The sequence below is a fragment of the Fragaria vesca genome, linkage group LG1, assembly GCF_000184155.1.
Source record: "Fragaria vesca subsp. vesca linkage group LG1, FraVesHawaii_1.0, whole genome shotgun sequence".
NCBI lineage: Eukaryota > Viridiplantae > Streptophyta > Magnoliopsida > Rosales > Rosaceae > Fragaria > Fragaria vesca.
This window is the reverse complement of record NC_020491.1, coordinates 2,523,828-2,549,952: the sequence shown is the minus strand read 5'-3', so window position 1 is coordinate 2,549,952 and position 26,125 is coordinate 2,523,828. Positions and strand designations below refer to the sequence as shown.

Here is a 26,125-nt window from a genome sequence, read left to right as displayed (position 1 = left end):
GAGAAGCGTTTGAAGAACTGAAGGTTGAAGAGAGCGAAGGGACACACTCGAGCAAAATGACCATGGATTTGTTAAAAAGGAATAGTAGCGCGCCTCAAATTTTAATGGACCTTTTTAATAAAGCCCAGTAAAAAGCCCATTTATGGCCAAGATGGCAATATGGGTGGTGTTGAGCTGAAGCCCAAACCCACCTCTTCCGGTTGACTAATATGTAATGAGGTAAATGAGCAGCAAATTGGCTGACTGACTGGGACACCTAACAAACCGGATGAGCGTTTCGAGGGACTATTCTTGGTGGTGGGAGTGCAAACGGGACTGCCGCTTTGCGAGGAACGGGATTTGGTGAGGATTGATTATGAAGGAAGAGGAGGAGGAGGAGGAGGAGAGATGCATGGGAACGGGGTGTACATGATTAACGGTTTTACTTTCCCTAACATGGTTGAATATGAAGTCTGCTTTGGCCCTTTGGATAGGTGAAGAGTCTCCAACCCTAAAATGAAAGGGAAGGTCATTGTACACAAGTGCTGGTTAGTTTGTTTGTTTGTTTTGTTGGTAATTCACTCAACATGTTTTTGCAGAACAAGAAAAACGCAAGATTTTTGTGACATTTATCAGCTGTTATCCTAAAAGAGATTGATAAACCTCTCTGATTGACTAACTATAGCTCTTATGTTTTGGTCGAAATCTATGTAGAATGTTATGTTTTCAAGCATAGGGTCTATGATTAGTCTTTTTGTTTTTTTGTTGGTAACTTTGGTTTATGATCAGTCCAAGCTAGCTTTAACTGTTACTTATTGGTTATGAGCATGACAACATTTGCATTGTTGAATAGAAACATATTGAAACTTCAAAGTTGCAAAGACTAACCAACTTCATTATCTTCTGTTTCAGAGTACATTCACAAAACACACTCGAGTCTAAGACTGATGCATAACTGAAAACACCAACTGATGCTGATATTACCCCTAGCTTAAACTGGATTGAAATTGGAATTACGAACATATACCAACTGATATTGATAGTACTCCTCGCTTAAACCGGATTGGAATTGGAAGTAAGAACATAGACCGCACTGAGCAGAATTGGAGTAGTTAACTAAACAGGGCTTACTTTGCAAAGAAGAACCATTCCTCTCAATCGTCAGTTTGTTTTGGATTAACGTCCTCCACGGCATGATACTAAGCAAGACAATACAGACTCTCTTCGTATACAACCTTCTGACACGAGCCACTCTCAATCATATACATGTGGGGGTTCTCTTCTTCATAGCGATAATAAGTGGTAGACATGAGTTTCTGTTCTTCTTCTTTTGCTTCATTCCTCACAAATGCACTAGTTTCCATAACCGAAATTGCTCCAAAGTTTAGAGGCGAACTCCTCAGCCCCGACTGTTTGGGGCAGGGGATCTTTACGCCAAATGATCTAGTCCAGGAATCACTGTTGCCATACTCTCTCATGACCCAAAACTCACGGTGATACTCCACCGCACAACCACCATCCCACACCGGAGTCTCGTCCATTACAAACAAGCACCCATCACAAGTGACACGATGATCGCGTATGACACTGTAACTATTGGCTCGTCCTGTTTGAAAAGCTTCAGGCAGCTTCATTATCGAAAACTCCTCCTTTTCCAAATTGAAAGCATACAAATCTTGTCCTTGAACCGGATAGAGTGGCCGCCAATACAATGCATCCCTGCAAAGCACACCATATCCCCGATCAAAGCGGCGGCAGGAGGGGGGCATTTCAATGGGCTTCCATGAGTTAGTCTTGAATGAAAAGATCTTCGCACCCACCAATAATTTGTATTCATCGCTGCTGGACGCGCACCCAAACCCAAATATGAATTTTTCATTAGATCGCCGGGATGGTAATTTCTTCAAGAACCCAGTGGACGGATTCCATATAAACAAGCTTTCTTCTTTCCCTAGAAACTGACCGAAGTCAGCTAAAGCCACCAGCCCATTGCAGGACCGTAAAAACCGGAGCCAAGTGTGACCGAAAGGGGCCTTCAGATCTCGGACAACCAGAGACTCTTTCTCAAACGACGCCGTATTGCTCAAATCGAAATCCACTCTTTTGAGTTTTTCGTCGCGTAGAAATATTAGGGCTTGATGCTTAGGGGATACCTGGAAGTGCGATTTCGCGAATTGGGGATCAGAGAAGAGAGAGCGCCACACTGTCGAGACGCATCTGCATCGCCCCACCGTCTTCACCGTCGCCCTGGACACGATTTGGAGTATCAGCTCTTCGGGTAATGTTGCATTAGCCACCATGGCGCCCTCATTTGAAAGAGTAGAAATCTGAGAGTCAAGTGCTGCTCTGAGCTTCTTTTATAGCATACGGCGCGTTTTGGGTCTAATGTATGTCGGCTTGACACTTGAGCCCAACCAACTGGAATTGACTACGTGAACAAGACTAAAGTGTAGAGACAATAAGAGATAACAAAGATTTAAGAATCGTGAAACAGTTGTTTCTTATTCATTAATAAAAGCTATTTATATACAAAATTACAAAGTATTAATACGGTAATGACAAGGAATACATAATTATATTTTAACTATATATCCTGATGATATAAGGGCAAGACACACGTATGGAATATTCTAAAACAATGCGGAATATCCTATAACACTCCCCCTTGTGCCACGCACTGCTATACCGGTGGTGCTGATATGTCGCCTCGTCAAAAAACCTCATCAAATAACAAAAACTTTGTGGGAGAAAAACTAAACTTTGATCGTAAAATAAAAAGAGTACAACGCACCCTTCACATTGGATAGTGACATGTATGTGCTAGATACTCCCCCTGAAGTTCGCACCTCCTTCTGATCTTTACATTAATCATAGGGCTCTTCATGATTCTTACTAATCACGGAAGTTTCAATAACTTAACATATCAATGCTCTTTAACATGTCTTCAATTGTGGCATTGAGCAATGCTAAATCATGTCTTATTGTCCTCAAACATGATCTTTTACACTTAGATCTTGAGAAGAAGGCTATTTAAGAACTCAAAACCCAAGTTCGCGTAGAAAATCAAATTCTCGCACAGCATGACCTTCAGTGACTAAAATAGCCGTAACTTTCGATCTCTAGAAAATACATATGGACGATTCGTAAACGATTTTGGAAAGTAGACATTTGTACCTTATAGGCTGCATGTTCATAGGCTCCATGTTCAGTTATTCGGAAACTAACAAACTGACAAAGTAGTGGAGTGCAATGACATTCATTACGAGAACATATCTCAGCGTAGTCGATCTCAGTGCGTGTTAGTGAGAGACCTTGCGCCATAAGGTGAGTCTAAGCTCTTGTTCTCACTACATTATCTAACAAAGACATATTTGATAGGGTTTATACTTGTGGTGTCGGCATCACCTGCCTAAGGACCTATCTCTTTGTTAAGCTCGCATCTTTCCATTAAACCAATCTATTACGTCGATTTATCAACAAAGTGTGGTTCGAAAGACTCATTATTTCACGTTCTCTTGTACACTAGTATAATACTTGTAGAGATCTCTACATGGATTTGATTTGACATTAAGACATCCCCCAACGATAATCACAATTCAGACTTCATGAGACGAATTTAAGTATCACTGATCAATGGATTAGATTATGCCAAGCTCGCTTCCTTAGTGTGAGAAAATATCGAACCTAAGGGCCCCCCTCCTTTTGGGGAGTCACATGGCCTTATGACACCATGTTTGCCACTATATGGCGTCAATACATCACCATATGTGGTGATGGCGCCAAGATCAACTCTATTGGGTCGCACCATGACCTTTTGATAGGACATCAATCCTTACAGACATATTTGCAACATTTGATCTCGTCATTTTAACATTTTAAACATTTGGGGATCAATATGAGACTTAGTTGGGACAAACCACAACTTGTATTGGTGGTGTGGAGTTGGAGCCCAAGGTCACCTCTTAGTTGACTATTTATGTACAAGTAAGCAGCGAATTGACTAGCTCAACAACCTCACATAGTTATGAAATGCCAATCAGGAAATGATTACAATAAAACTGGCATCATTAGCTTCTAATCTTTACATCTAATAGTGACACTTAAATCTTATGTCACAAGCAACCAATCTGGAATTCAAGAAAGTCAACTTTGCGTGTTTGGCTTGAATCTCCACTAGAAAACAAGGATTCAAAAGTCTCAAGCCCACCATTACCTTCTTGGCTTTTTCCAGGAAACAGATTAACAAGGACTTCTTCTTCTTTTTCAATCCATTTGGTCACAATGCTCAAACACTATAAATACACAGGCATGAACTTCCTCAATCCAAAGAAACCCTGAAAAAGAAGAAACATTCTGATCTCAAAAACCTTCCATAAAAGTAAGAAATGGCTGAAGCAAACCCTTTGTCACCTGCTAATGCAAACCTCAGAAGTGACCATGAAGCAGCCGCTCTGCAATCCCAGGCCGAGCTCAAACGCAAGAAGAGAATCAAAGTGGGCATATACGTCACTGTCTTTGTTGTTGTGCAGATCATAGTCGGCACGATTATCGCACTCACCGTGATGCGAGTGAAGACACCAAGGTTGAGGTTGGGTGAGATCAAAGTCCAAAACATAACCGCCGTCCCTGCAACACCATCATTCGAAGTAAACTTCACCACCCAAATCAGAGTCAAGAACACAAACTGGGGACCTTACAAGTTTGATGCAAGTAATGTCACGTTTGAGTACGAGGGTGAGACTTTGGCACAACTTGGTATTCCTAAAGGAAAGGCTGGAATGCTCTCCACCAAGAAATATGATGTATCAGTGAGTCTGAATTCCAAGGGGTTGAAAAACTCCAACCTCGGAAGTGATCTGAACACCGGAGTTCTGTCACTGACGAGCACGGCCAGGCTGACAGGAAAGGTGGAGTTGATGATGGTGATGAAGAAGAAGAAGGCTATAGGCATGTACTGCAGGCTCGAATTTAATTTATCAACAAAGCAGATTCAGTTTATGAAATGCGACTGGATATAACTCAGCACTCGATCTTCAGATAACAGTTCTTTCATTTGTTTGTTTAGTTTCTCTGGTATTGTTTCTGTATATGCTTATTTAGTTTCTATTGGATACACACAACACATTAGAGGAAAAATGATCCATTATAAATACTTGAATAGGCAGGTAAAAAAATTCATATCAGATCAATTTCATGGAACCAATACAATATTGAACTTGATTATTTCCCAAATGCAAGACTGCCCCAAAAATTCAGGCTCACTTTGCTCCATCTGAGAATCATAAATTACTCACCACTCTAAAGCCTCAAAGGTATCCTCAGGGCGCAACGAGCTGCCGAGAATAGCAACTCGATGACATACTGTTTAAGCTTAGCAGAACTGGCAGGAAGCTATTCGTTTTCTAATCAACACACTCTTTCCTGCTCAGCATATTATGCAGACCCCTGTTTTTCACTCGCTTTGTAAAATAGCATTTTCTGTACATAAAATATCATGTAGCCTTGTGCAGCCCTCACAATGTCCTCGTTAACTTGTGTGATCCAAGCATCATCACACTTGTACCAGTTATTACTTAATCGCAAGTAGGTCACATAGTGGCCAGCATCCAGCTTGCCTGTGTGAGTTACGACAGCAAACAACTCAAATTCTGAACATAAAACTAATATACAAAAACTAGGGATGACAATTGCACATTGAACTCTAAAGTTAATATATTGCAAGTGACACCAAGTTTTTCGTCCCTTTATGTTCATCATCAACTTTTTATTTGACATAAGAGAATTTTTTTGCAATAAGTTCCCTTAAGTCATCTAAACGTCTTCCACTTATTTACACAAAATTGCTACATATAAACTTAAACGCAGATACACAATGTTCAGAGAGCTGGCTGAAGAGGGAAGTTAGAACATCTACAAACAACTATAAAATGATTGTAAACTTGAAAGTAGTTACAGTTATCTACTGATTGTGTAAATTTGTAAAACTATCTCAAAATAAAAGCAAATTAGACCAAAAAATATGAGCTGTACTATTCAACGGAGATGCCACTTATCTTAAAAGCATTTTATGAACAGTATCTAACGCTGTTTCAACTAGAAAAGCTGTCTAGGAGAGAGACACACTGCCCCAACTGATTCAGTATCAACAATGGAGTCCTTTTCAGTAGTGTCCAAACATCTAATTGAAACTGAACTGTACAGCAACGAGCAGTGAAGAGCTACATGTCCCCTTGCTCAAACTCCTCTAGTTAACTAGATATGTCACTTTAACTTGAACTAGACATGTGACGAAAAAACAATTCTCCACAATGATTCACAATCACAATGCCGAAATTTGATCTTTGCTAGCTAGTTGTATCCTATCCCGCCTGAAGCATGCAGAAATAAATCACAAGAAGAAGCCTAATTAGAGGTTTGGATTCTGAAAAAGAGTAAACCTTGGCTCTCGGCTTTCCTCCCCCTCCTTTTCGACCTTCTCATGAATCACAACTTTAATTTATTAGCCTGATAGAGATAGATCTGACGTTTGAAATTACACCATCTTCCATCATCAGTGTTATACCATCTTTCATTCTAAAAGCCTATCTCCCATACTGTTCTCATGAACAAAGATGTTGTCAAGGAATTTCACCCTCATGTTATCCCATAATGTCTTTACAGGTTTGTAAATTTTTCTCTCTTTGATATATATTATTGCCTTACTTCATCAGTTTTTAGCTCTGATAATGTGTTGAATGTTTTCAATGCTAGCTCCTTGGTTCTTTCTTTAATGAAGGAAGACTGTTAATCCCTTTCCTGATTCTCCAGCAAAAAACCAATACCTAAGTCCATGCAATAAGATAGGAATAACTTCAGGATCATTGGCAATTAATCTGAAATTAGCTAGGTACATGGCTTGTAAACAAATTAACATCATGGTTGTTCATTAATACATAAAACATTGAAAATAGAGAAATTTGAGTAATCTCATTAAGTTTAAACTATCAAAAATAACAAAGATCGTACCAACATATGATAAAAATACAAAATCTAGTTACTTTTATCTACTTGCGGTAATATTTTCTCAATACCGAAGCGGGGATGTTTGTAGCCTTTCGCTACGGCTTTGTAATAGGATTGATAAATATTCTCGATCAAATTGGGAAATTCATTCTGTACATCGGCAAGGATTTCACCTGGTGTAAGGTATGGGTCCATATGACCAGAATCTGTAACATTTTCACACTTATGTAAAATGTTATAATCTTGTGCTCTTTCCATGTAGTGCTTGACACTACTATGAGCAAAAATAACAATGGTTGGCACACATAGATCCCCAGTAGAGCTGTCGACGTAATTTCCTTGACCAACACCAAATTGGTAGACTTCATTTAAGCCACTAGTTTTTCCGGCCGTAGCCGAGGCTTCAAAGCAGTCGTTCCACTTAGGATAACAATTCACGAGATGATTTTCAAAATCTTTATTTATCAACAAATTGGCACGCTTGCATAAGCTATGCACCTTTGCCAAGAATTCGAGTTCTTCGTCAACGTCCCAGGAGGTTGGATAATTGACAATCATTCTAACATGATTGAGTTTAAGATAGGGAGGATGTATCTCTGATGCTTCTACTACAGTAAAATCTTTCTCAACATGTATACAAGTATCAGACAAAAACTTCTTCCACCTCTTAACTGGTTCTTGTATCGACTTATCCTGCAACTTAGGTATGATTGTGTTAAGAAATTCATGCAAGTCCTTAATGTCTTCCTCGTACAACTTTTCGTGTTTAGAAGGACCCAAATTATTGAATAAAACTTCAAGCTCGGGTGTTACCCCTACACCTTTACGAAGATTGCCATGAGGTCGTTTTGCCTGTGCTTCTGTGCACAAATACCTCATGTTCTTCCCAATCTTCTTCAATATCTTCAACATATCGGCGTCTGAGACTTCACCCTGGGCATGTTTATGTATCCAACAACCACCGAAGTCTCTGATAACTTTTGGGAAAATCAGTTCATGCTTGTTGTTGTGTTTCACATAATCATCAGCGCGTATGAGATACTATGGGTCATGACTGTTCTGATTCTTCTGATGTCTCTTAGCTTCGGCTAGGTATTCGAATCCTTGTTTGGTTCCGGTGCTATCCCTCCCTTCGAAAGGATGATATTTAATATATCGCAGATGACTTTCACTTTCAGCTTCGACACATTTTTCTGGAAGATTGGGATTGAAGTAATACCGTTGTGCTATCAGTTCGGGGTCATTTGGAAACACGTTACCTCGCTTTGCCAACTCGAGTTCGAGTTTATCTGAAGGATTTCGAGTCGGTGGATTCTTTTTTCGAGGCATTGCCTTGGCCGTGTTGGTAGTCTAGCTTTTAGGTGGGGGGTGGGTCGATGACGAGAAAGGTGTTGGTGTTCTCTGCTCGGTGTATTGGCTTTAAATAGGGGAGGGAATGCCTACAACATTCCTATTTAATTAAGGTATCGTTGCCTGGTTCTGGGGTTCTGTTTTAACGATAGGAAAATCTCTAGACTATTCCCTTTGTATCAAGGTATTGCATGTGTTTCCTATTGCGTAATCTAATAAAATTAATTTTTATCAACCCTAAATGTCAATTTTATGGGATTACCTTTAATAAAATTAATTTTCATCGACCTTATTATTTTTTCCTATTAATTTAGGGACAGAAACCAATCACTCCCAAACATATATATATCCTTTGCCATATCTTACTCCACCGAGGTAATATATTCCTTTAATTTAGGAACATAATTATTGTATAAATCTAAAAATAAAAGAAAATAATTCCATAAACAAGCCTGTACAGAATAGGAATTATAGCTGCTTAACCCTAGCTATATAAAGAGAGTATATTGTTAAGCCTCTCCATCTTTCGCAGTTTACACCATATAGAGAAACTGAACAACAAAACCTAGCTAGCAAATTCTTGATGGCAATCGCAATCCTCAGCGACGAAAGCTGCAGAGACCGGCCGATCTACGTAAGGGTATCGTGCTGCAGGGACAACAATTCATATTGCTGGTACGTGATTGAGGAGAAACCTTGGGGGGCCGAATCATCATCATTGTCCTTGTCCTCATCCTCAGCCCAATCGTCATCCTCATCTGATAATGAAGAGGAGGACGGCAACAACGTCATACGGGCATGTAAATCTGAATCTGATTTAACCAGACTAATCTCCATTCCCTATTCTGAATTGCGCTATAACAGCAGCCTTGACGGCAACAACGACATACTGGAGTGTGAATCTGAATCTGATACGATCAGGCGAATCTCCATTCCCGATTCAAATTTGCGCTACAACAGCCTTGCCGTCTTAGACTCTCATATATATCTGATTGGTGGAGATATCGATACAGAGAAGAATGAAGATGAGAAAAATATCGGATACAGGCACTTAAAATTAGGGAAAAGTAGTCAATGGCAGTTTGGTGGTGGGAATTTGTCGTATGAACAATATGGTGTAGCAGCTGTTGGCCACGACGGTTCTATTTACTCGGTGGGATGTAACCAATACCGACTGTCTCCTGACACTGGGATTCTTGAGAAATTGCCTTTGCCGCCTCCGCTGAACCGCGGAAGCAATCCAGACGTGCTATGCGAGTCCCATCTTCTTGCTCTTACAAAGGAAAAGCTTTTCATCTATATGAATTTGGGCCCGGATGATTCCAATGTCATGGTTTCCTATGATTTGGGGACAAAACAGTGGGACGATTGCTACCCCTACTTCTCGGGTAAATGGTCCACAGGCGTGGTGCTTTACAACGACCGCTACCTATTTTCTTTTGGAAGTCAGGCTCCCATGTCACCTGCCGTTACCGCGAGGCGGAAGCCGGTTCGTCTGGTGGTTCCGGGAGTGTATGTATTCGACATTCAAGAGCGTAGATGGTTAGATGAACCAGTTAAGGGTCTGCGGACTGACGGAACCGTCCTTCCCTATTGTTTCGAGACACATGATTACGAGGCAATACCAGACGATTATAACTGCGGTCCACTTTACTCTCCGTACTTGCTTCAGATCGGGAAGCAAAACTATCACAAGTTGGCTTTGTTGTGGGAGTGTCAATACGAACAGCCCGATCCTAGTGTGGCTCAGTGTTTGCTCATTTGGTCCAAGTTCATACTCAATCCTGCTCCCAGTTCTTCTGATCCAATTCCTCCCTTCTATGCAAGTTCTCTGACAACTGGTCGCTGTGCTCTTGATGAGTGGACTGACGAATTGTTCAATTGCGCAGCAGGACTGTAAGCGCTGCCACCATAGTTAATATCTTAATTTCTTTACAAGCCAGATGTACCTAATTTTAGATTGCCAATGATCCTGAAGTTTTTCCTATCTAATCGCATGGATTTAGTTATTGGTTCTAAACCCTTTGTTTACCTTGCTAGAGTTTCTTTTTTTTTTTTTTTTTTTTTTTCAATANATTTTTGCGAATCAGATGTACATGTGCATTGGTGATTTACGTAGATGATATACCACTCGTTGTGCCGTAATCATGTTTAATTTTGTTTTGTATCTCTGGAAACCGGATCGATCTTGTTTAGAAATCACTTTTGTACGTTTTGTTGTTATAGCTACCATATTCTTTAGCCTTTTTCTGTGTAGTAATCATGCAAATCTTATATTGATCTTTCTCTGATCTCAGTTTGAACTTTGAAGAATCTGGTTTATTAATAAACTTCTGTGAGATATGTAGTTGTATTTTTTTTTTAGTTTACTTATCTTAGTTTTAGTTTTTGAATTACTTATCTTAGTTTTGATAACTGTTTTTATTTTCGAGTATATGAAGTTCGGTTTGGTTCAACGTCTATACTGTACACTATGTGATACTACCGAGCCGTGAAATTTAGTATGTCCTAGTATTCGAAATCGTTGATTGATCAGTTAGAGATAGGTTTTAGGTGTGTGGAAGTATATATCTGCAGAAGATCCTTTGCATTACTTGCTTTGGTTTTGTGAGGTGGATTTCATTCTTGGAGCTTGGACACTTCAATTGTATGCTCCGGTTGAAGTGCTGCAAAGTTCAGAAACTTATGCAGAATGTAGTTTACCCTATTTTTGCTCCCTGCTGTCCATAGCTTGTTGTTATCACCTAAAAATGAATCTAATGTAAATCCAAACATGCACCTTAACAACATATGTTTTATACACACGCAGTTATTTACAAGCTTCTTTTATGTTCACTCTTGCATTGAAATTATTGTCCATCACTGTCCTCTTCATTTTGGTTTGGTTATCTTAATTTCATGGATCTCCTAACTCTACGTACAGTTATTCTGTATTGTTGATTTGGTGTTTTATGCTTTGCCTGGCCTTGGCCCTTCAGTTGAAAGAAAATGAATACTCAGAAGTCTTGTCCTTATGTTTTCTGCACCATGAACAATATGTACGTGGTCATTGATCGACTCTGTTTTGATGGCATAGAATGAGGAGGTTCTTGTTTATCATGCTATACTAGCTCTGCCATAGCATAACGCAACCAGAAGTCTTCAAACTAATTGGGGCCGAGATCTCAAATTAATGGTCACTTCTCTCAAATTAAGTTTCTTTTTCAAGTGATCATCTCCATATTTTTCCTATCCAAATAAACTTTGGTTTCTAGTAAAATGATTTTGCTTATCTACGTAGAACGGTTGGACTAATTGACCAATACTTGAGAGGTTCTGAGTTTAAAGAAGTGATCCGAGGATGAACTTTATTTGCTGGAGAATAATGTTACTTCATGCTCTTCTCAAATAAGAGAGAACTAAAAAGCGGCTATGATCTGTCCCAAAGAACTGTCTCCCGTTTCAAATTAACAAGCTTTTATGGCTGCACTGAAATCAGTGAAATGCATGTTCTTCCCATATACCTTTATACCAAGTTACCAACCCAGTTCATGAAGTAAACAGCATCCAATTCACCACCAGTGCTAAGAATGCACCAATTAGCTCCTCAACCACACAGCAATATGTTGCTTTCAATAGACAAGGTTCAGAAAAATCTCCAGGAATGATCCATTTTTTCGGATCAAATTAAAGGCTTGTTCCAATTAATCCCCTTCACAATATGAAACAATGGCGAACTATCTATAAACCAGAAAATGACTTGTTTGCTGAATTCATATCATACAATAGACACACACACACACACATTAGTAGTATAAATAGAAACTATTCTGTATAGGAACTCTATATATATCCTGATAATTCACTACGTACGTATCTAAGTATCTTAATCGATGACTTGTATACAGACAAACAGTTGTTACCAGAAGTCCAGATGTTTGTAGTGGCATCCAAGTGATCCAACCTGGCAAAGGGCAGCACTAGAAACTATTCTGTCTTTCTCTACAGTACTTAAAAGGACCTTCATGATTATTTTGATGTCCTAATTTGATAGGTTCTCAAGTAACGAATCTCCAAGAGCCTCTAGGGATTTCAAAAAAAAAAAAAGGCTCTAAGGATTTCCATATATAGTTACGTTACGTACTAGGAAACACAATGCCTTAAGTTATATATTTTCCTAGTACTTTCTGGATTAAATTTTGAAGTCCAGACTCGAGAACTCCTACTGTATAGTGGGAATCTTATAGATTTCCTATTATTGAATGGAATCACAAAACTAAGAGACAATACCCTAATACATAAGTGAATGTTGTAGCAGGCGCACGTCCTTCTCTTATTTATAGCCAAACATCCAGTAGAACAGCACACCATTCAGAAAGAGACTTTCCAACACGCTCAAGCATATCACAGCCGCAATGGATTCAAATCCTTCATCTATACTCGATGCCACTATGAAAGAAAACAATGTGTTTCTACAAGAACCGGTATCGATGAAACATCCGTACTATTTTGCTGAAATCCCAGCATGTCTTCGTAAAGTTCATCCAGACTCTCATCTTCGATACATTAAATATGAAACAATCGAGGGGGTAGTAGACTTTGGAACTATACAAGTATTCGAGTCTCATCACGATGCAGATAGACATCGGGAGACTCAACAGAAGTATGATGCAACTTTTTTCATAAACCCTGTAAAACATCTGATGCACAAAGGCAAGCATGTGATAGTTTTCCCAAGGCAATTAAAGAATATGTTGGTAACTGGATGAGCTTTTTGTCAGATAGCTGTGTGAAAGTTCAGCCACAGTTCACTATATCACCGAGATCAGCTATCCATCCTCCCTATCAAACTCACAACCATGTTAGATGCATTTTCAATTATCCAAGCTGCTGGGGCGTCAAAGAACAACTTCGTTTCCTGGGAAATTTATATAAACTGTGCTCAGAGAAGGGCAAGACCAACAACCAGAATTTGTTTAAGAGCGCAGGTTTCAAATCCCAGCTCATGAAGTGCAAGTATACCCGTTGGAACCACTGCTTTGTTTCGGGCACAAATAAGAGTCCTGTCTTAAATGAAGTGTATCAATTTAGGCCAGAAAGAAACTTGGACAGGTCTGGCCCGAGACTAAACTACCCGACCATTGTTCTTTTTGTGGGCAACTGGCCACACTATGGTGATGGAGCGGAAACTTATAACAGGAGACACGGTTATCAGCGTGGACATATGGATTATATGGAAGAATTCCCTACAGCAGGAGAGATCCTTGCCGAGATACAAAAAGAATTTCCCCATGTGGTCGAGCATTTCTATCAAGCCTTTTATAGAGCTGTAGCAGAAGGCTACAAACATTCCCACTGGAGTGTTGAGCAAATTTTGAACACAAATATAGATCAGCATTTTGGAGTCGGTTTGTAATTTTCTTATGATGTTTATTTTTACATGAATTGTACTTTTCAATAATATTGTCGTGTACTATTCTTTTATTTTTTTTAAAAAGGATAATGTCTTTGACTTATAAATTTATAATGATGCATGTTGGATGAGATATACAAGTGATAGCATAAACTTAGCTATGGGAAGCAGGGAACAAAAATAAGGTAAACTACATATATATTATGCACCTTACGATATTCTGCATAAGGTTCTAACTTTGCAGCCCTTAAACGGTCAATGATATACTCAAAGTACAATACAATTGAACTGTCTAGGCTCCATGAATGAAAATCCACAACACAAAAACCAAATTAAGTGAATGTACTATTAATTCATGGAGGTATACTTCATTCAGTTTATACATCATTTTAGTCCTTGACCAGAGAAAGATCGATATAAGATTTGTATGAGTGCAACAAAAATAGGCTCAAGACTTTGGTAGCTATCACAACAAAATAAAACTGGTTTCAAAACAAGACCAAGATACAGTATCCAGAGATGCAAAACAAAATGAAACATGACTATGGCACAATGCACAATTATGTCAGCTACATAACCAAAGCACATCTGATTTGCAAAACACCTTCCTATTTTGAAACAGGATTAGCTCTAGCTAGTTAAACAAACACATTGAATCCTGACCATAATGAAAGAAAAGAAAAAAATATATATATATAAATCCATGTAATAAGATAGGAATATCATTGTCAACGTAAAATTTGAAAGAATTTAAAATACTCAGGTGGCAGTGCTTACATTCCTGCTGCGCAATTAAGCAATAGGTGAGTCCCTTTGGGCTCGAGGGTATGGTGGCTGTTATAGGCTGCTAGGTGGATCTGGGCCACTGAAGTGCCCTGGGCCTATTGGGCTGATCTACTCCTTCTGGGGGCCTATTGTTTTTGAATATGCTTGAAATAAGACACTGATGCAATATATACCTCGTGAATGAAGCTTTTTAGTTGCTATTGGATACACACAACACATTAGAGGAAAAATGATCTATTATAAATACTTGAATAGGCAGGTAAAAAAATTCACATCATATCAATTTCAAGAAACCAATACAATTTTGAACTTGATTATTTCCCAAATGCAAGACTGCCCCAAAAATTCAGGCTCACTTTGCTCCATCTGAGAATCATAAATTACTCACCACTCTAAAGCCTCAAAGGTGTCCTCAGGGCGCAACTAGCTGCCGAGAATAGCAACTCGATGACAAACTGTTTAAGCTAAGCAAAACAGGCAGGAAGCTGTTCGTTTTCTAATTAACACACTCTTTCCTGCTCAGCATATTATGCAGACCCCTGTTTTTCACTCGCTTTGTAAAATAGCATTTTCTGTACATAAAACATCATGTAGCCTTGTGCAGCCCTCACAATGTCCTCGTTAACTTGTGTGATCCAAGCATCATCACACTTGTACCAGTTATTACTTAATCGCAAGTAGGTCACGTAGTGGCCAGCATCCAGCTTGCCTGTGTGAGTTACGACAGCAAACAACTCAAATTCTGAACATAACTCATTTGGAGCTTCTGGCTCATCCCCATCCAAAGGAAGAATCCTATTCCCAAATCGATTCCTTAATATGGAAGACGAAAGATATGGTGCCATGTCCAAAGAAAATGGAAACTGCAGATAACGGTCAACCTTCCTTGACATCTTTCGTGTTGAAGAATGCTCAAATCTTTTGATATGGAAGCAAGAAACCAAAGGAAGCTTCCTAATGGACATTTGCTTTAGAGACTCCTGTCTCACCTGACACTGCTTGCAAAAAAATTTCTGGTCAGTGCCCAATCTCTCAGGTCTTGTAAAACGGTCGAGGCATCCGACAAGGGTAGACGTGCCACAGTTCTGGCCAGAATTCATGCAATCTGCAATGCCATTGCAAGAATGATTTGACTTTGTGGAAACCTTCTTCGCAGAACCTGGTTCCAGATCCAGTGAGATGTCTACGCATGGATCAAATGTTGTTGACGTAAAACCACAAGCCATACACATGACATCAGATCGCAAGATGCCAGAGAAAACTCTATGAGCCACACAACAATCTCCAGTGCCTGCAGTACAAAAGAAATGAAGATTTATCAGAAAGGCATTTAAACTTTCCTTTATCGAAGAAGAATAGCACACTCCACATGAAACAAGTAAACATCATGGCCAAAAGATATCCCGCAAGCAACAACATGAATACCCCAACTACCAACAGGTGCTGGAGACATAATCTACGCCGTTTATCAACTTAAAGGAATCGTCCAATTCTTTAGGTTTTCAATCCACTTTGTAATTTGACCCTAAACCTGGCAAAAGGTTGAGTTTTAGTGAGAATTGTGAAAGGTGAGAATGCCCTAGATAAACCCAAGACAACTAAGTGAAGGTACACTTACTGGAGTGAAGCGGATAACACCATCAAGCCAGCAGGCAGAGGGTGAAAATTAGCCCTAAACTGTGAGCAGAGGGTCAACTCCTAGGGCAAAAGCAAGGTACCTAGACTCACATCCTGCATTTAGATGTCAAAGCCACCTTAAATCCTCAACAGTATTCTGAGTCACTCCAACTAAAAAGAAATAACAAATATACAAAAACTAGGGATGGCAATTGCTCACAGAGAACTCTAAAGTCAATATATTGCAAATGACACCAAGTTTGTCGTCCCTTTATGTTCTAGAAGGCCATCATCAACTTTTTATCTGACATAAGAGAATTTTTTTGCAACAAGTGCCCTTAAGTCATCTAAACGTTCCACTAGTTTACATAAAACTGCTAGATATAAACTTAAACACAGATACACCATGTTCAGAGCTGGCTGAAGAGGAAGTTAGAACATCTACAAACAACTAAAAAATGTTTGTAAACTTGAAAGTAATTACAGTTATCTACTGTTTGTGTAAATCTGTAAATCTATCTCAAAATAAAAGCAAATTAGACCAAAAAAATATGAGCTATACTATTCAACCGAGATGCCACTTATCTTGAAAGCATTTTATGAACAGTATTTAATGTTGTATCATATAGAGAGACACACTGCCCCAACTAATTAAAAATCAACAATGGAGTTCAGTAGTGGCCAAACATCTAATTAAACCTGAACTGTACAGCAATGACCAGAGAAGAGCTACATGTCCCCTTGCTCAAACTCCTCTAGTTAACTAGACATGTCACTTCAACCTTTAACCAGACATGTGACGAAAAAAAAATCTCCACAATGATTCACAATCACAATGCCGAAATTTGATCTTTGCTAGTTGTATCCTATCCCGCCTGAAGCATGCAGAGATAAATCACAAGAAGAAGCCTAATTAGAGGTTTGGATTCTAAAAAAGAGTAAACCTTGGCTCTCGGCTTTCCTCCCCTCCTTTTCGACCTTCTCATGAATCCCATCCAGCGTCGAAATGAAGAACTCATGCGCATCCTGCTGCTCATAGCTCGCCAAATTCGCGGCGTATTGCCACCAACTACAGTAAAACCAAACGAAACAAGGTCAGTAAACTATAAAACAAACAAATCCGAACCAAACAAAACCACAAGGTAAGAAAAATAAACAATTTTACACTTAATAAATTACAATGTGAATAAAAAAGCGAAACTACAGCATACATTTCATATAAGGCTACCCACATTGTAATGTAGAGCTTTCACAGACCTGTACAAGAACTTGGCGGGGCTATAAGGCTTCCGATCACCTGAAAACACCGCCGAAAACGTGGCGTCCATGTCACAGGCCAAGCACACGGCGTTCCCGCCGCCGTTTCCCGCGCTTTTCTTATCGGCATTGCTCTTCTTCTGGCAAAAGTAGCGGTTGTGCCGATCGCTGAGGAAGTAGTTCCGCAACGGCGGCGTGTGGAGCAACGCCTGAAGAACCGAGTTCATGAAGCATGTGTTCCCCAGGTTGTTGAGGCCGCGCAGCCCCCACGGCAATTCGGAGGGGCTCCGGCCGTGGAGGAGGCTCGAGTTTCTCCCGACGATCACCTGCTCTCTGAAATCCGGCGACCACGGCTTGTAATCGATCCGACGCCGTTTGCGGAGATTCTCCGGCGCGTGGATCGCGCCGGAGGAGGAGGAAGACGCGGCGGCGGTCTGAGCAAGGACCACGGCGGCGTCGAAGTCGCGGTCGTAGACCTGGTCCCGGCACGCGCAGCAGAAGAGCTCGGCGCGGTCGACGTCGACGGCGATCTCGTGCCCCGGAGGCATCGACGCGGTGTGCGCCGCCGCGTGGGAGCGTCCGGACGGCGCGTGGCAGTGGACCGCGGCGCAGGCGACGCAGGCGTAGAGGCGCGAGTGGGAGGGATCGGCGCAGGTGGCGCATCGGGGGAGCTCGTCGGGATCGCGGCGGATCGAGGCGCGGCCGCCGGGGGGCTTGATTCGGAGGCAGTCCTGTAAGGCGCGGAAGGGTTTGGAGCCGTTTTTGGATTTAAAGGAGGCGAGGTGAGGGCAGGGGTGGGGCGAAGGGTGGCCGTTGATCTTGGTCATCGACGACATGGACCGCGATGATGGCGGTGGCGGAGAGCGGAGTGAGAATGGTGGTGGTGGCAACCCTAGGCTTGGAGAACTTAAGGGTCATGGATGGGGGGAGATGAGAGAAATCAACGGCTGAGATTTGGTTTTAGTGATGATGAGGACTGAACCTGTGTTCAACAAGTTTAGCTCTCTTGGATTTTCAAGTAGGACCCAACCACTAAATTTTGTATTTGGTTTTAGAATTAAATTCAGTTTACCTTCTTTGGTTTGGGGTAACTTCATGTTAGTCCCTACACTTTTATTTTCATCAGTTTACCTCTTGAACTCTTCAATTTCTGTCTACCGTGCCCAAATTCTCATATTCCGTTTGAATTGACCTTGAATTATCAACAGTTAAGGTCTGATTTGGACATATAAGATCCGATTTACCCAAATTCTAGATACTGGCCTCACAGTTATGGTTATAATTATTAGCAATTAACGTCCGATTTGGACAGAATATAGGACATTTGGTCACGCTTGAGGAAAATTCAAAAGTTTGAGGGGTAAACTGATGAAATTGAAAGTATAGAGATTAACATGAAGTTACTCTCAAACCTCATGGGGGGTAAACTGAATTTAATTCTTTGTTTTAAATAGGAAAGTGAAAAGAAAAAAAAAACGGAGTAATTTTTCCTTTTTACTTCTGGTGAATAACAAAAAGTGAAAAGGAAAAATTACTTTATTTATGGAAATTCGTTTGGTTTTTCAAATATCAATTAGAGGTAGAGATATCGTTAAAGGCTCTCTGGTCTTTGAGTCCATCACTTTCCACCATACTTCTTTAGGTCCAGCCAAACATTACTTTGGCAAGCCATCATCATCCCTCGCCTTAACTATTGTTTGAACAAAATGTTTTTACTTCTAACCCCATGTAAATAATATTTTATCAGAAGAGAAGAGACAAAGGAGAAATCTTTCTGATTCGATTTAAGAGAGTATATTTGACTGATCTTAAACCTAATGCAGATACTCCTAAGAGAAGTAAGAACACCTATACATATTTTTAGGGTTGCGGCTCAAAACTGATTCCTTATTTATTTTGGATTCTTTACTTCTAAAGGTTTTGGGTAAGTTATTCTAGTGTATCTAGGATTTTTGAAGTTTATCTTTAGAAGTAATGGTTTAGGATTCATGCTATGGTTCTAAATCCTATTGTAATTCGGACTAATTGTGAGTCTATAAATAGGACCTTAGAGGCATAGTTTTAGGTGTGGTGTGATGTAGATCAATTGAGAGTTCTGATCTTGAGAGTTGCAAGCTATGAGAGATCAGATGTATTTGAGATATCTCTACTATAATCTACAGTGTGAGGAGAGAGGTTATTTGAGGGTAAAAGAACTGAATTGTTCTTCAATTGTAATCTTCTTCTCGTTTAGTGGATATATATGAAGGGGAAGAGAACTTGTTTCTAACTCGGCACAAAAAATTGATTGATCAGAGTCTCCGGTGGCAGATGAGAAGAAGAGAAGTGAAGACGACCGAAGAAAGATGAGTCATAGCTGTGCGGATGAAGACGACCAAACAAACAAGAGCAGAGATACTGGCCGAACAAACAAGAACGACGGCAGGTGGCTCATTCTGAAGATGGATGTGGGGTTTTGGAAAGAATCAAAAAGTACCGCGCCTTGAACTTGAAGTGCATGAGGTCTCGTTCCCTCTCCACCAACAACAAGTCGAAGCCTCCTTCAAGCAGCAAGTTATCAGACAAACTCCGAGAGGAGCAAAGAGCTATTGCAGATAACAAACTAATGTTGGTTGATCAGTCAACCGAGTTTGATCGCAAAGCCCAATGTATTACTCTAAAAAATGCACGCAAACTTTACAAGCCTCATAACCAAACAAAGATAGCCTACAGTTATGTTACCGTAAAGTTTGGTAAAGTTTGTTATTCAGGGGTAATTAAACTATAACAAACTTTACTAAACTTTATGGTAACATAATCGTAGGCTATCTTTGTTTGTTCACGAGGCTTGTAAAGTTTGCATGCGTTTTTGAGAGTAATACATTGGGCTTTGCGATCAAACTCGGTTGACTGATCAACCAACATTAGTTTGTTATCTGCAATAGCTCTTTGCTCCTCTCGGAGTTTGTCTGATAACTTGCTGCTTGAAGGAGGCTTCGACTTGTTGTTGGTGGAGAGGGAACGAGACCTCATGCACTTCAAGTTCAAGGCGCGGTACTTTTTGATTCTTTCCAAAACCCCACATCCATCTTCAGAATGAGCCACCTGCCGTCGTTCTTGTTTGTTCGGCCAGTATCTCTGCTCTTGTTTGTTTGGTCGTCTTCATCCGCATAGTTGTGACTCCTCTTTCTTCGGTCGTCTTCACTTCTCTTCTTCTCGTCAGTCATCGGAGACTCTGATCAATCAATTTTTTGTGCTGAGTTAGAAACAAGTTATCTTCCCTACAAAATGTTGCATTTTCATCATAAAGTTTTGTTTAATGTATGTTGCATTTCAATGGACTACATCCAGGTAGAGTGAGGGAAAAAACCTTATATATACCAACGTTTCTAAAGATCGAACTTTAAAGATCTTTAGCGCAAGTGCGCAACGTAAACTAATGTATTAATAAAAACAAATGAAGTTAAAAAAAAAAATCTAAATTTAAATCTAAAGTTAATTAAAATGTTGCGTCTTCATTTTTAACTTTTTCAACATAAATCTAAAGTTAACATATGTTGCATTTCATCGTACTAAACCTAGGTAGAGCGAGGAAAATACCTTATTACTCCTTGCAAAATAAGGATGCCTTCATTCTTTATTTAACAGCAAAAAAGGGTAATTTAGTCACTTGGTCCTGTTAATAACGAAAATCAAAATATGCCAGCTAATAATTAAACCCCTTAATAACAAGGAAACCCAAGCTTCACTGAAAAGCATTAATTAATTACCCAAAATCCCAATCCGTAACTAATAAGGAAAAACCAAAGCCTACTCAGACAAGGATTTAGTAGAGTGTTGCCCGAATTCATGTATAGCAACCCACTCCCTCACACTCTTCTCATTCCACTCCACTCCACTCCACTCCACTCTCTTCTTTCTTCATTCTTTCCCAAAACCAGAGAAACCATGCCGAAGCGAAACAGATCCTCGTCTGCTTCGTCCATCTCCATGCCTTCTTCACTCCCAAATGCGCTTAGGGTTCGAGCCACGCGCAGCAGCAAGATCAGAACCTCCGATCTTGTTCAACAAAACCACCCCAAAACGTCGTCGTCGCCTCTGTTCTGCAGAAAGAGGATCAAGAACAGGATGAGATCAATGGAAGACATAATGCGAGACGACAGGTCGTTGCTTCCCGGCGTCGGTTTGGTTTTGGGGAGGCCGAGCCCGGTTCACGGCCGGAGCGATCTTTCATGGACTCTGCTAAAGTCCGACATGAAACACAACAAGGCTCATTACGTCAAGCTGACACAAGCCCTGCATGTCATGCACGAGTGTTTCGCACCGTCTATGGACCCCGTGACGCACAAGGACGTGGCGGAGGACGTCATCTTCAACGAGGAAAGGGAGTTCTACACGGTGGTTTTGGAGAAAGGAGACAAGGTGGCGACGGTGGCGAACGTGAGGGTCCATAATGACGTGGCGGAGGCGCCGCTGGTGGCGACGGGGTTTGAGTATCAGAGGCAAGGGATGTGTAAGGTGTTGATGGGTGAGATTGAGAAGTGGCTTAGGGAGTGTGGGGTTGAGAGGCTTGTGTTGCCTTCGGTGCAAACCGCGTTGAAGACATGGACGAGTAGTTCGATGGGGTTTGAGACTATGACTGAGGATGAGAAAGCTGATCTTTTCATTGATTATGACTGCTTGGATTTTCAAGACACAGTTATGTGCCAGAAGCAACTGATCTTGAAGAAGAACAAGAAGAAGAAGAAAAATGTGAAATGTGATAGTGGATCTAGCAGTGATGGCTCTACAATATCTCATGAGGATCAAAGCTCAAAGGTAGCCATGAGTACATTTATCTGTGGACGATGATTGATGAATGATGTTGAAGCTGATGAGCAAAGCTCAAACCAAGAGTCCAAGACATCAATTGTAATTATAGGAATGTGATAGGCTACTTTGGTTTTGTATGCTTCTGATGAAGTGTAATTTCAATTGTACAGAAAATTCAATTCAGTATATTCCACATTTCATCGCTCTGTCTAATTTGGTTATGTTTGCTTTTAAGTACTCTGTTCTTGATTTTTACTGTGCTTTCTTTCTCAACGAAGCTTCATAAAACACAGCTATGTCAAAAGTTGGATGAGACTGATTTTAAGTTTAGATATGTAGCTGAATAGGGCTGAGATGGTGATGTAATTGACTGTATATGAGTTGTTTTCTTGAAACAATTGGTTTGTAGTTTTTGTTGACAATTCTGCAGAAACTTAAGAGCATCATAACCTAGATTGAAAGTTTCAACCATTGTAGGAAGATATTGCTTTCAAGCTAAGCCACTACATGTACTATTTTCTGGTAATCAGCAAAATGTGTAAAAGCCTAATCTGAAGCAACCAATACTGGGACAGAAAAATTACAACATGGTCAATACCATCCTCTCTATATATATGATCTTTCAAAATCCTAGAAAAGAATCAGAACCTTACTGAATACTGGAGCTTGTCTACAATAATATACAGATTACAACCATTTTGGGGCTTCTGAGGCCAAAGAATGATAATATTAGACAGCTAGCGTTTTCCTGTACATGGCATTCGTAGGGGCGGCGGGGGGGGGGGGGGGTGGGACTTCAGTAATGAATAGAAGAAGACACAAACTGATCATTAGATTATACTTGTAAATGAGGATGTCAGGATGTAAGCGATGTTTGCGAGAGGACCACGTTGGCAGGCGAGGTCGTGAATGTCTTTGACAATGTCGAAAACAGCCTCCGGTTGTGCTAGTTTAAGTGCATTCTCGGACATTCTTTTGAGTTCATTCGGCTTAGTGCTGAACCATTCTGCCACAATCCTGGCTGTTTCCTTGGGACTTCTGGTGAAGACACCAGCACCATTGTCTACCACATAAGGCACGTTGCCCTTTTCCTGAGGTTGTCAATTAGTTAGTACTGGCTACATTAACCAATTTGTCTAAGAAAATGCATAAATCCAAGAGAGAAGAGAAAATGTCACTAACTTGTCCAGGAATGTAGTCATTGAGAATAATAGGAAGCCCTCTGATCAATGCCTCCGCGATTGTGCCTGGACCAGCCTACAAAAGATTGGAATGAGATAAACTCATTAGTCCCCAGATATGAAAAATGTTAGAAAATTTTTAGATTGGAACCAGATAAACTTGGTCACAGTTTACCTTTGTTATGATGCAGTCACAAGATCCCATCCATTTCTCCATCTGTGTCTCAAATCCTCTAATCTGCAAGTTTGAAAGATGTAAATGTGTTTTCCCCAATGCCTAAGTGTGTCAAAGTTTTATACACAGCAGGTCTCAACAAGCAAGGCTAGCTAGCTAGGACAATTTACCTTGACTGGGATGTTCCACTCATCAGATTCAAGCGTGGCAACAAGGTTTTTATTGCGGCCGCATATAACGATCAGCTGTGCAATTGGTTTTCCCAGTTCTTTATCAAAGAGGGATTCTCCCAGAGCTCTTGCAGTTTCCTTTACAGGCCCCATTCCTTCACCACCTCCCATCAGCAATACTGCAGGCAACTCAGGGTCCATTTCAAGTTCTTCTCTAAGTTGATCCTGTAGAAGCGAGAATTAGTAAAGGCACAATTAAGAAAACTAGTCACTTTAATACATTGCACCATAATACAAACATAATCTCATCAGCAAAGAACCTTGGAGATTACTGCTCGGGCAAAAGAGGGCCTGATGGGCAAGCCAAAAACACGTATTTGGGACTCTTCAAGGCCATCAACTAGAGCTCTTTTAGCTACCTCCTGCGATGGACAGTAACACCTATTGACCCCCGGATGAAACCTGCATGATGATCTTGCAATGTTAGATACTGTAAGGTTTCCTAATAAGGCTAAGTAGCAAAGTAGCATACATGAACCAAATATTCTGATTAAACTGACCATGTAGGATGGCAAGTGTTGAGATCAGTAATCACTGTCACAAATATCACTTTCTTCTGAAGCCCTTGCCATTTGAGAACCCATAGAGGAATATGTTGCATCAAAGGATGAACACTAATAATGATGTCTGGCTTGTACTCCATTAGACCGGCCTCCACCTCCCTTCAATCACAATACATCACCATTAGTACTACTTAACAAATCCCACTAGCTATACTGAAAACATGTAAGTCAAACCAGAATCAGGTTCTCCAGCTAGAACAATACTTATTGCTTTTCAAAAAGAGACAACCATGTACGTTCACAAGATTATTTAATCTCTCACAACTGATTAGGAAACAAGTGGATGATTAAGAATCATTTTAAGGAAGAAAACAATAAAAACTTAAAGCATAAGTAATCAAAGTGGTAAAGCGACCCTTGAATTGAATACAACTTTGGTGGGATATTTGTGACAAAACCAGAAGTATCCAGTAAACAATCACTGCTGAATTATCTAAAGGTTTGAGGCTTCATTGAAAGAGAAAAGTGGAAGAAGGTCAGATATTTTACTTGGCATAGTAGGCTGCAATGGCAGCAAGATAGACACTGTGAATCCATCTAGGAGAGGTACTGTGAAATGCAACCTTCCATAGCTGAACATGTTTCACCATGAACTTGTAAGACCTCTCCATATTATTTAGAGGCCAACCTGTGTACTCTTTCCACACATCCTTCACAAACACCTGAGGCATCACATAAACCAACTCATTAAGCAAAGAAATCACAGAAACAACACAAAACCCAGAAAACTTCAAGAACAAAGAATCAATCTTTAAAGCTATTATGCATAGAAAGCTCAAAACTTTGAACTAAAATCACTATATCATACATCCAAAAAGTCAAGCTATAAGATTTCAGCTCTCAGAAAGTTCAAAACTTTGGAATCAAAACCATTACATCATTCACCAAAATCTCTCATAAAGCAAACAAAACCCAAGAAAACCCAGATGTGAAACTCAAAACCCAATTCAGAACAATACCCTGTATTCATCTCCAAACTCCAACCGAAACGCATCCTTAATCGCCTCAGCCGAAGCTCTGTGTCCGCCGCCGGTATCACTCATCAGAATCAAAACGTTCTTGGTCCTCTCAGCTCCAATTTGCACAAGCTCCATAGTCCCCTCATCGTCATAGTAATCATCATCGCTCTCAACTTCTCTGTGATAATGGTGGTGGTGGTTACGACCGTTATTGTTCTTGAGATAACTGCTCAGGTAAGAAACCCCTCCGACCCTCTCAAACACTTTCTCCGTTATTGACTTTCTCGGCGACGCCACCGACATCATCGTCCTCCGGTGACCTTCAAACCACCACAGGCAGACGACGAGGAAGAAACTCAAGAAACCCAGATGGAGATAAAGACCGAAGGTTCTTTCCGGCCACCAGAAATGGGGTTTCTCCAGCGGAGGAGAAACAGAGGAGAAACAGGGGAGAGATTTAGCAACGGCTTTTTGTCTCTGAAAGGTATTTTTAGCAACGAACTCTGTTTTTTTAGGCGGGTGAAGATTTAGGGAGTTATACTGAGTTGGCAAAATGGGGAGAGAATATATTGGTGATTGGATGCTAGAATTATGCTTTGGAATTTCTGGGGTTTATGGGGAATTTTCTGGCCGTCAGATGCTGATGCGAATTGTCGTTGGAATGTTCGGAGAGGAAGATACGAATCTTTAACAAGGTTTGTGACCTTGGAGCAGTGTTTGTGAATTATTAATCGTTCTTATTATGGTGGAGTTTTGCTATGGGAGGCTTTGAGTTTTAGGTAATTTGCTTAGTTGTGGGTTTTGGTGTATAGTTGGCGCTCTCTGGCTTCAAAAGACCGAGAC

At 40.4% G+C, this 26,125-nt stretch overlaps 4 protein-coding genes across 4 annotated transcripts; 1 reads left to right on the top strand and 3 right to left on the bottom strand.

The window, feature by feature from the left end:
* Positions 1-1,178: 1,178 nt before the first annotated feature.
* On the bottom strand, positions 1,179-2,279 carry LOC101312486 (F-box protein CPR30-like). The gene has a single exon (XM_004288728.1). It carries the CDS (start codon positions 2,277-2,279, stop codon positions 1,179-1,181), a length of 1,101 nt encoding a protein of 366 aa, XP_004288776.1.
* A 2,085-nt stretch (positions 2,280-4,364) lies between these two features.
* LOC101312197 lies at positions 4,365-4,997 on the top strand. Its single transcript, XM_004288727.1, has one exon. The coding sequence runs from the start codon at positions 4,365-4,367 to the stop codon at positions 4,995-4,997; it is 633 nt and encodes a 210-aa protein (XP_004288775.1).
* A 9,644-nt stretch (positions 4,998-14,641) lies between these two features.
* Positions 14,642-18,219, bottom strand: LOC101304698 (ubiquitin carboxyl-terminal hydrolase 22-like). Its single transcript, XM_004287215.1, has 3 exons — positions 17,384-18,219; positions 17,071-17,195; positions 14,642-15,800 (listed from the first exon to the last, which is right to left on the bottom strand). The coding sequence occupies exons 1-3, from the start codon at positions 18,217-18,219 to the stop codon at positions 15,037-15,039; spliced, it is 1,725 nt and encodes a 574-aa protein (XP_004287263.1). The 3' UTR covers positions 14,642-15,036.
* Positions 18,220-22,958: 4,739 nt separating this feature from the next.
* On the bottom strand, positions 22,959-25,909 carry LOC101304410 (monogalactosyldiacylglycerol synthase 2, chloroplastic-like). Its single transcript, XM_004287214.1, has 8 exons — positions 25,283-25,909; positions 24,813-24,985; positions 24,261-24,422; positions 24,021-24,162; positions 23,701-23,925; positions 23,531-23,593; positions 23,357-23,431; positions 22,959-23,265 (listed from the first exon to the last, which is right to left on the bottom strand). The coding sequence occupies exons 1-8, from the start codon at positions 25,586-25,588 to the stop codon at positions 23,005-23,007; spliced, it is 1,407 nt and encodes a 468-aa protein (XP_004287262.1). The 5' UTR covers positions 25,589-25,909; the 3' UTR covers positions 22,959-23,004.
* Positions 25,910-26,125: the final 216 nt, after the last annotated feature.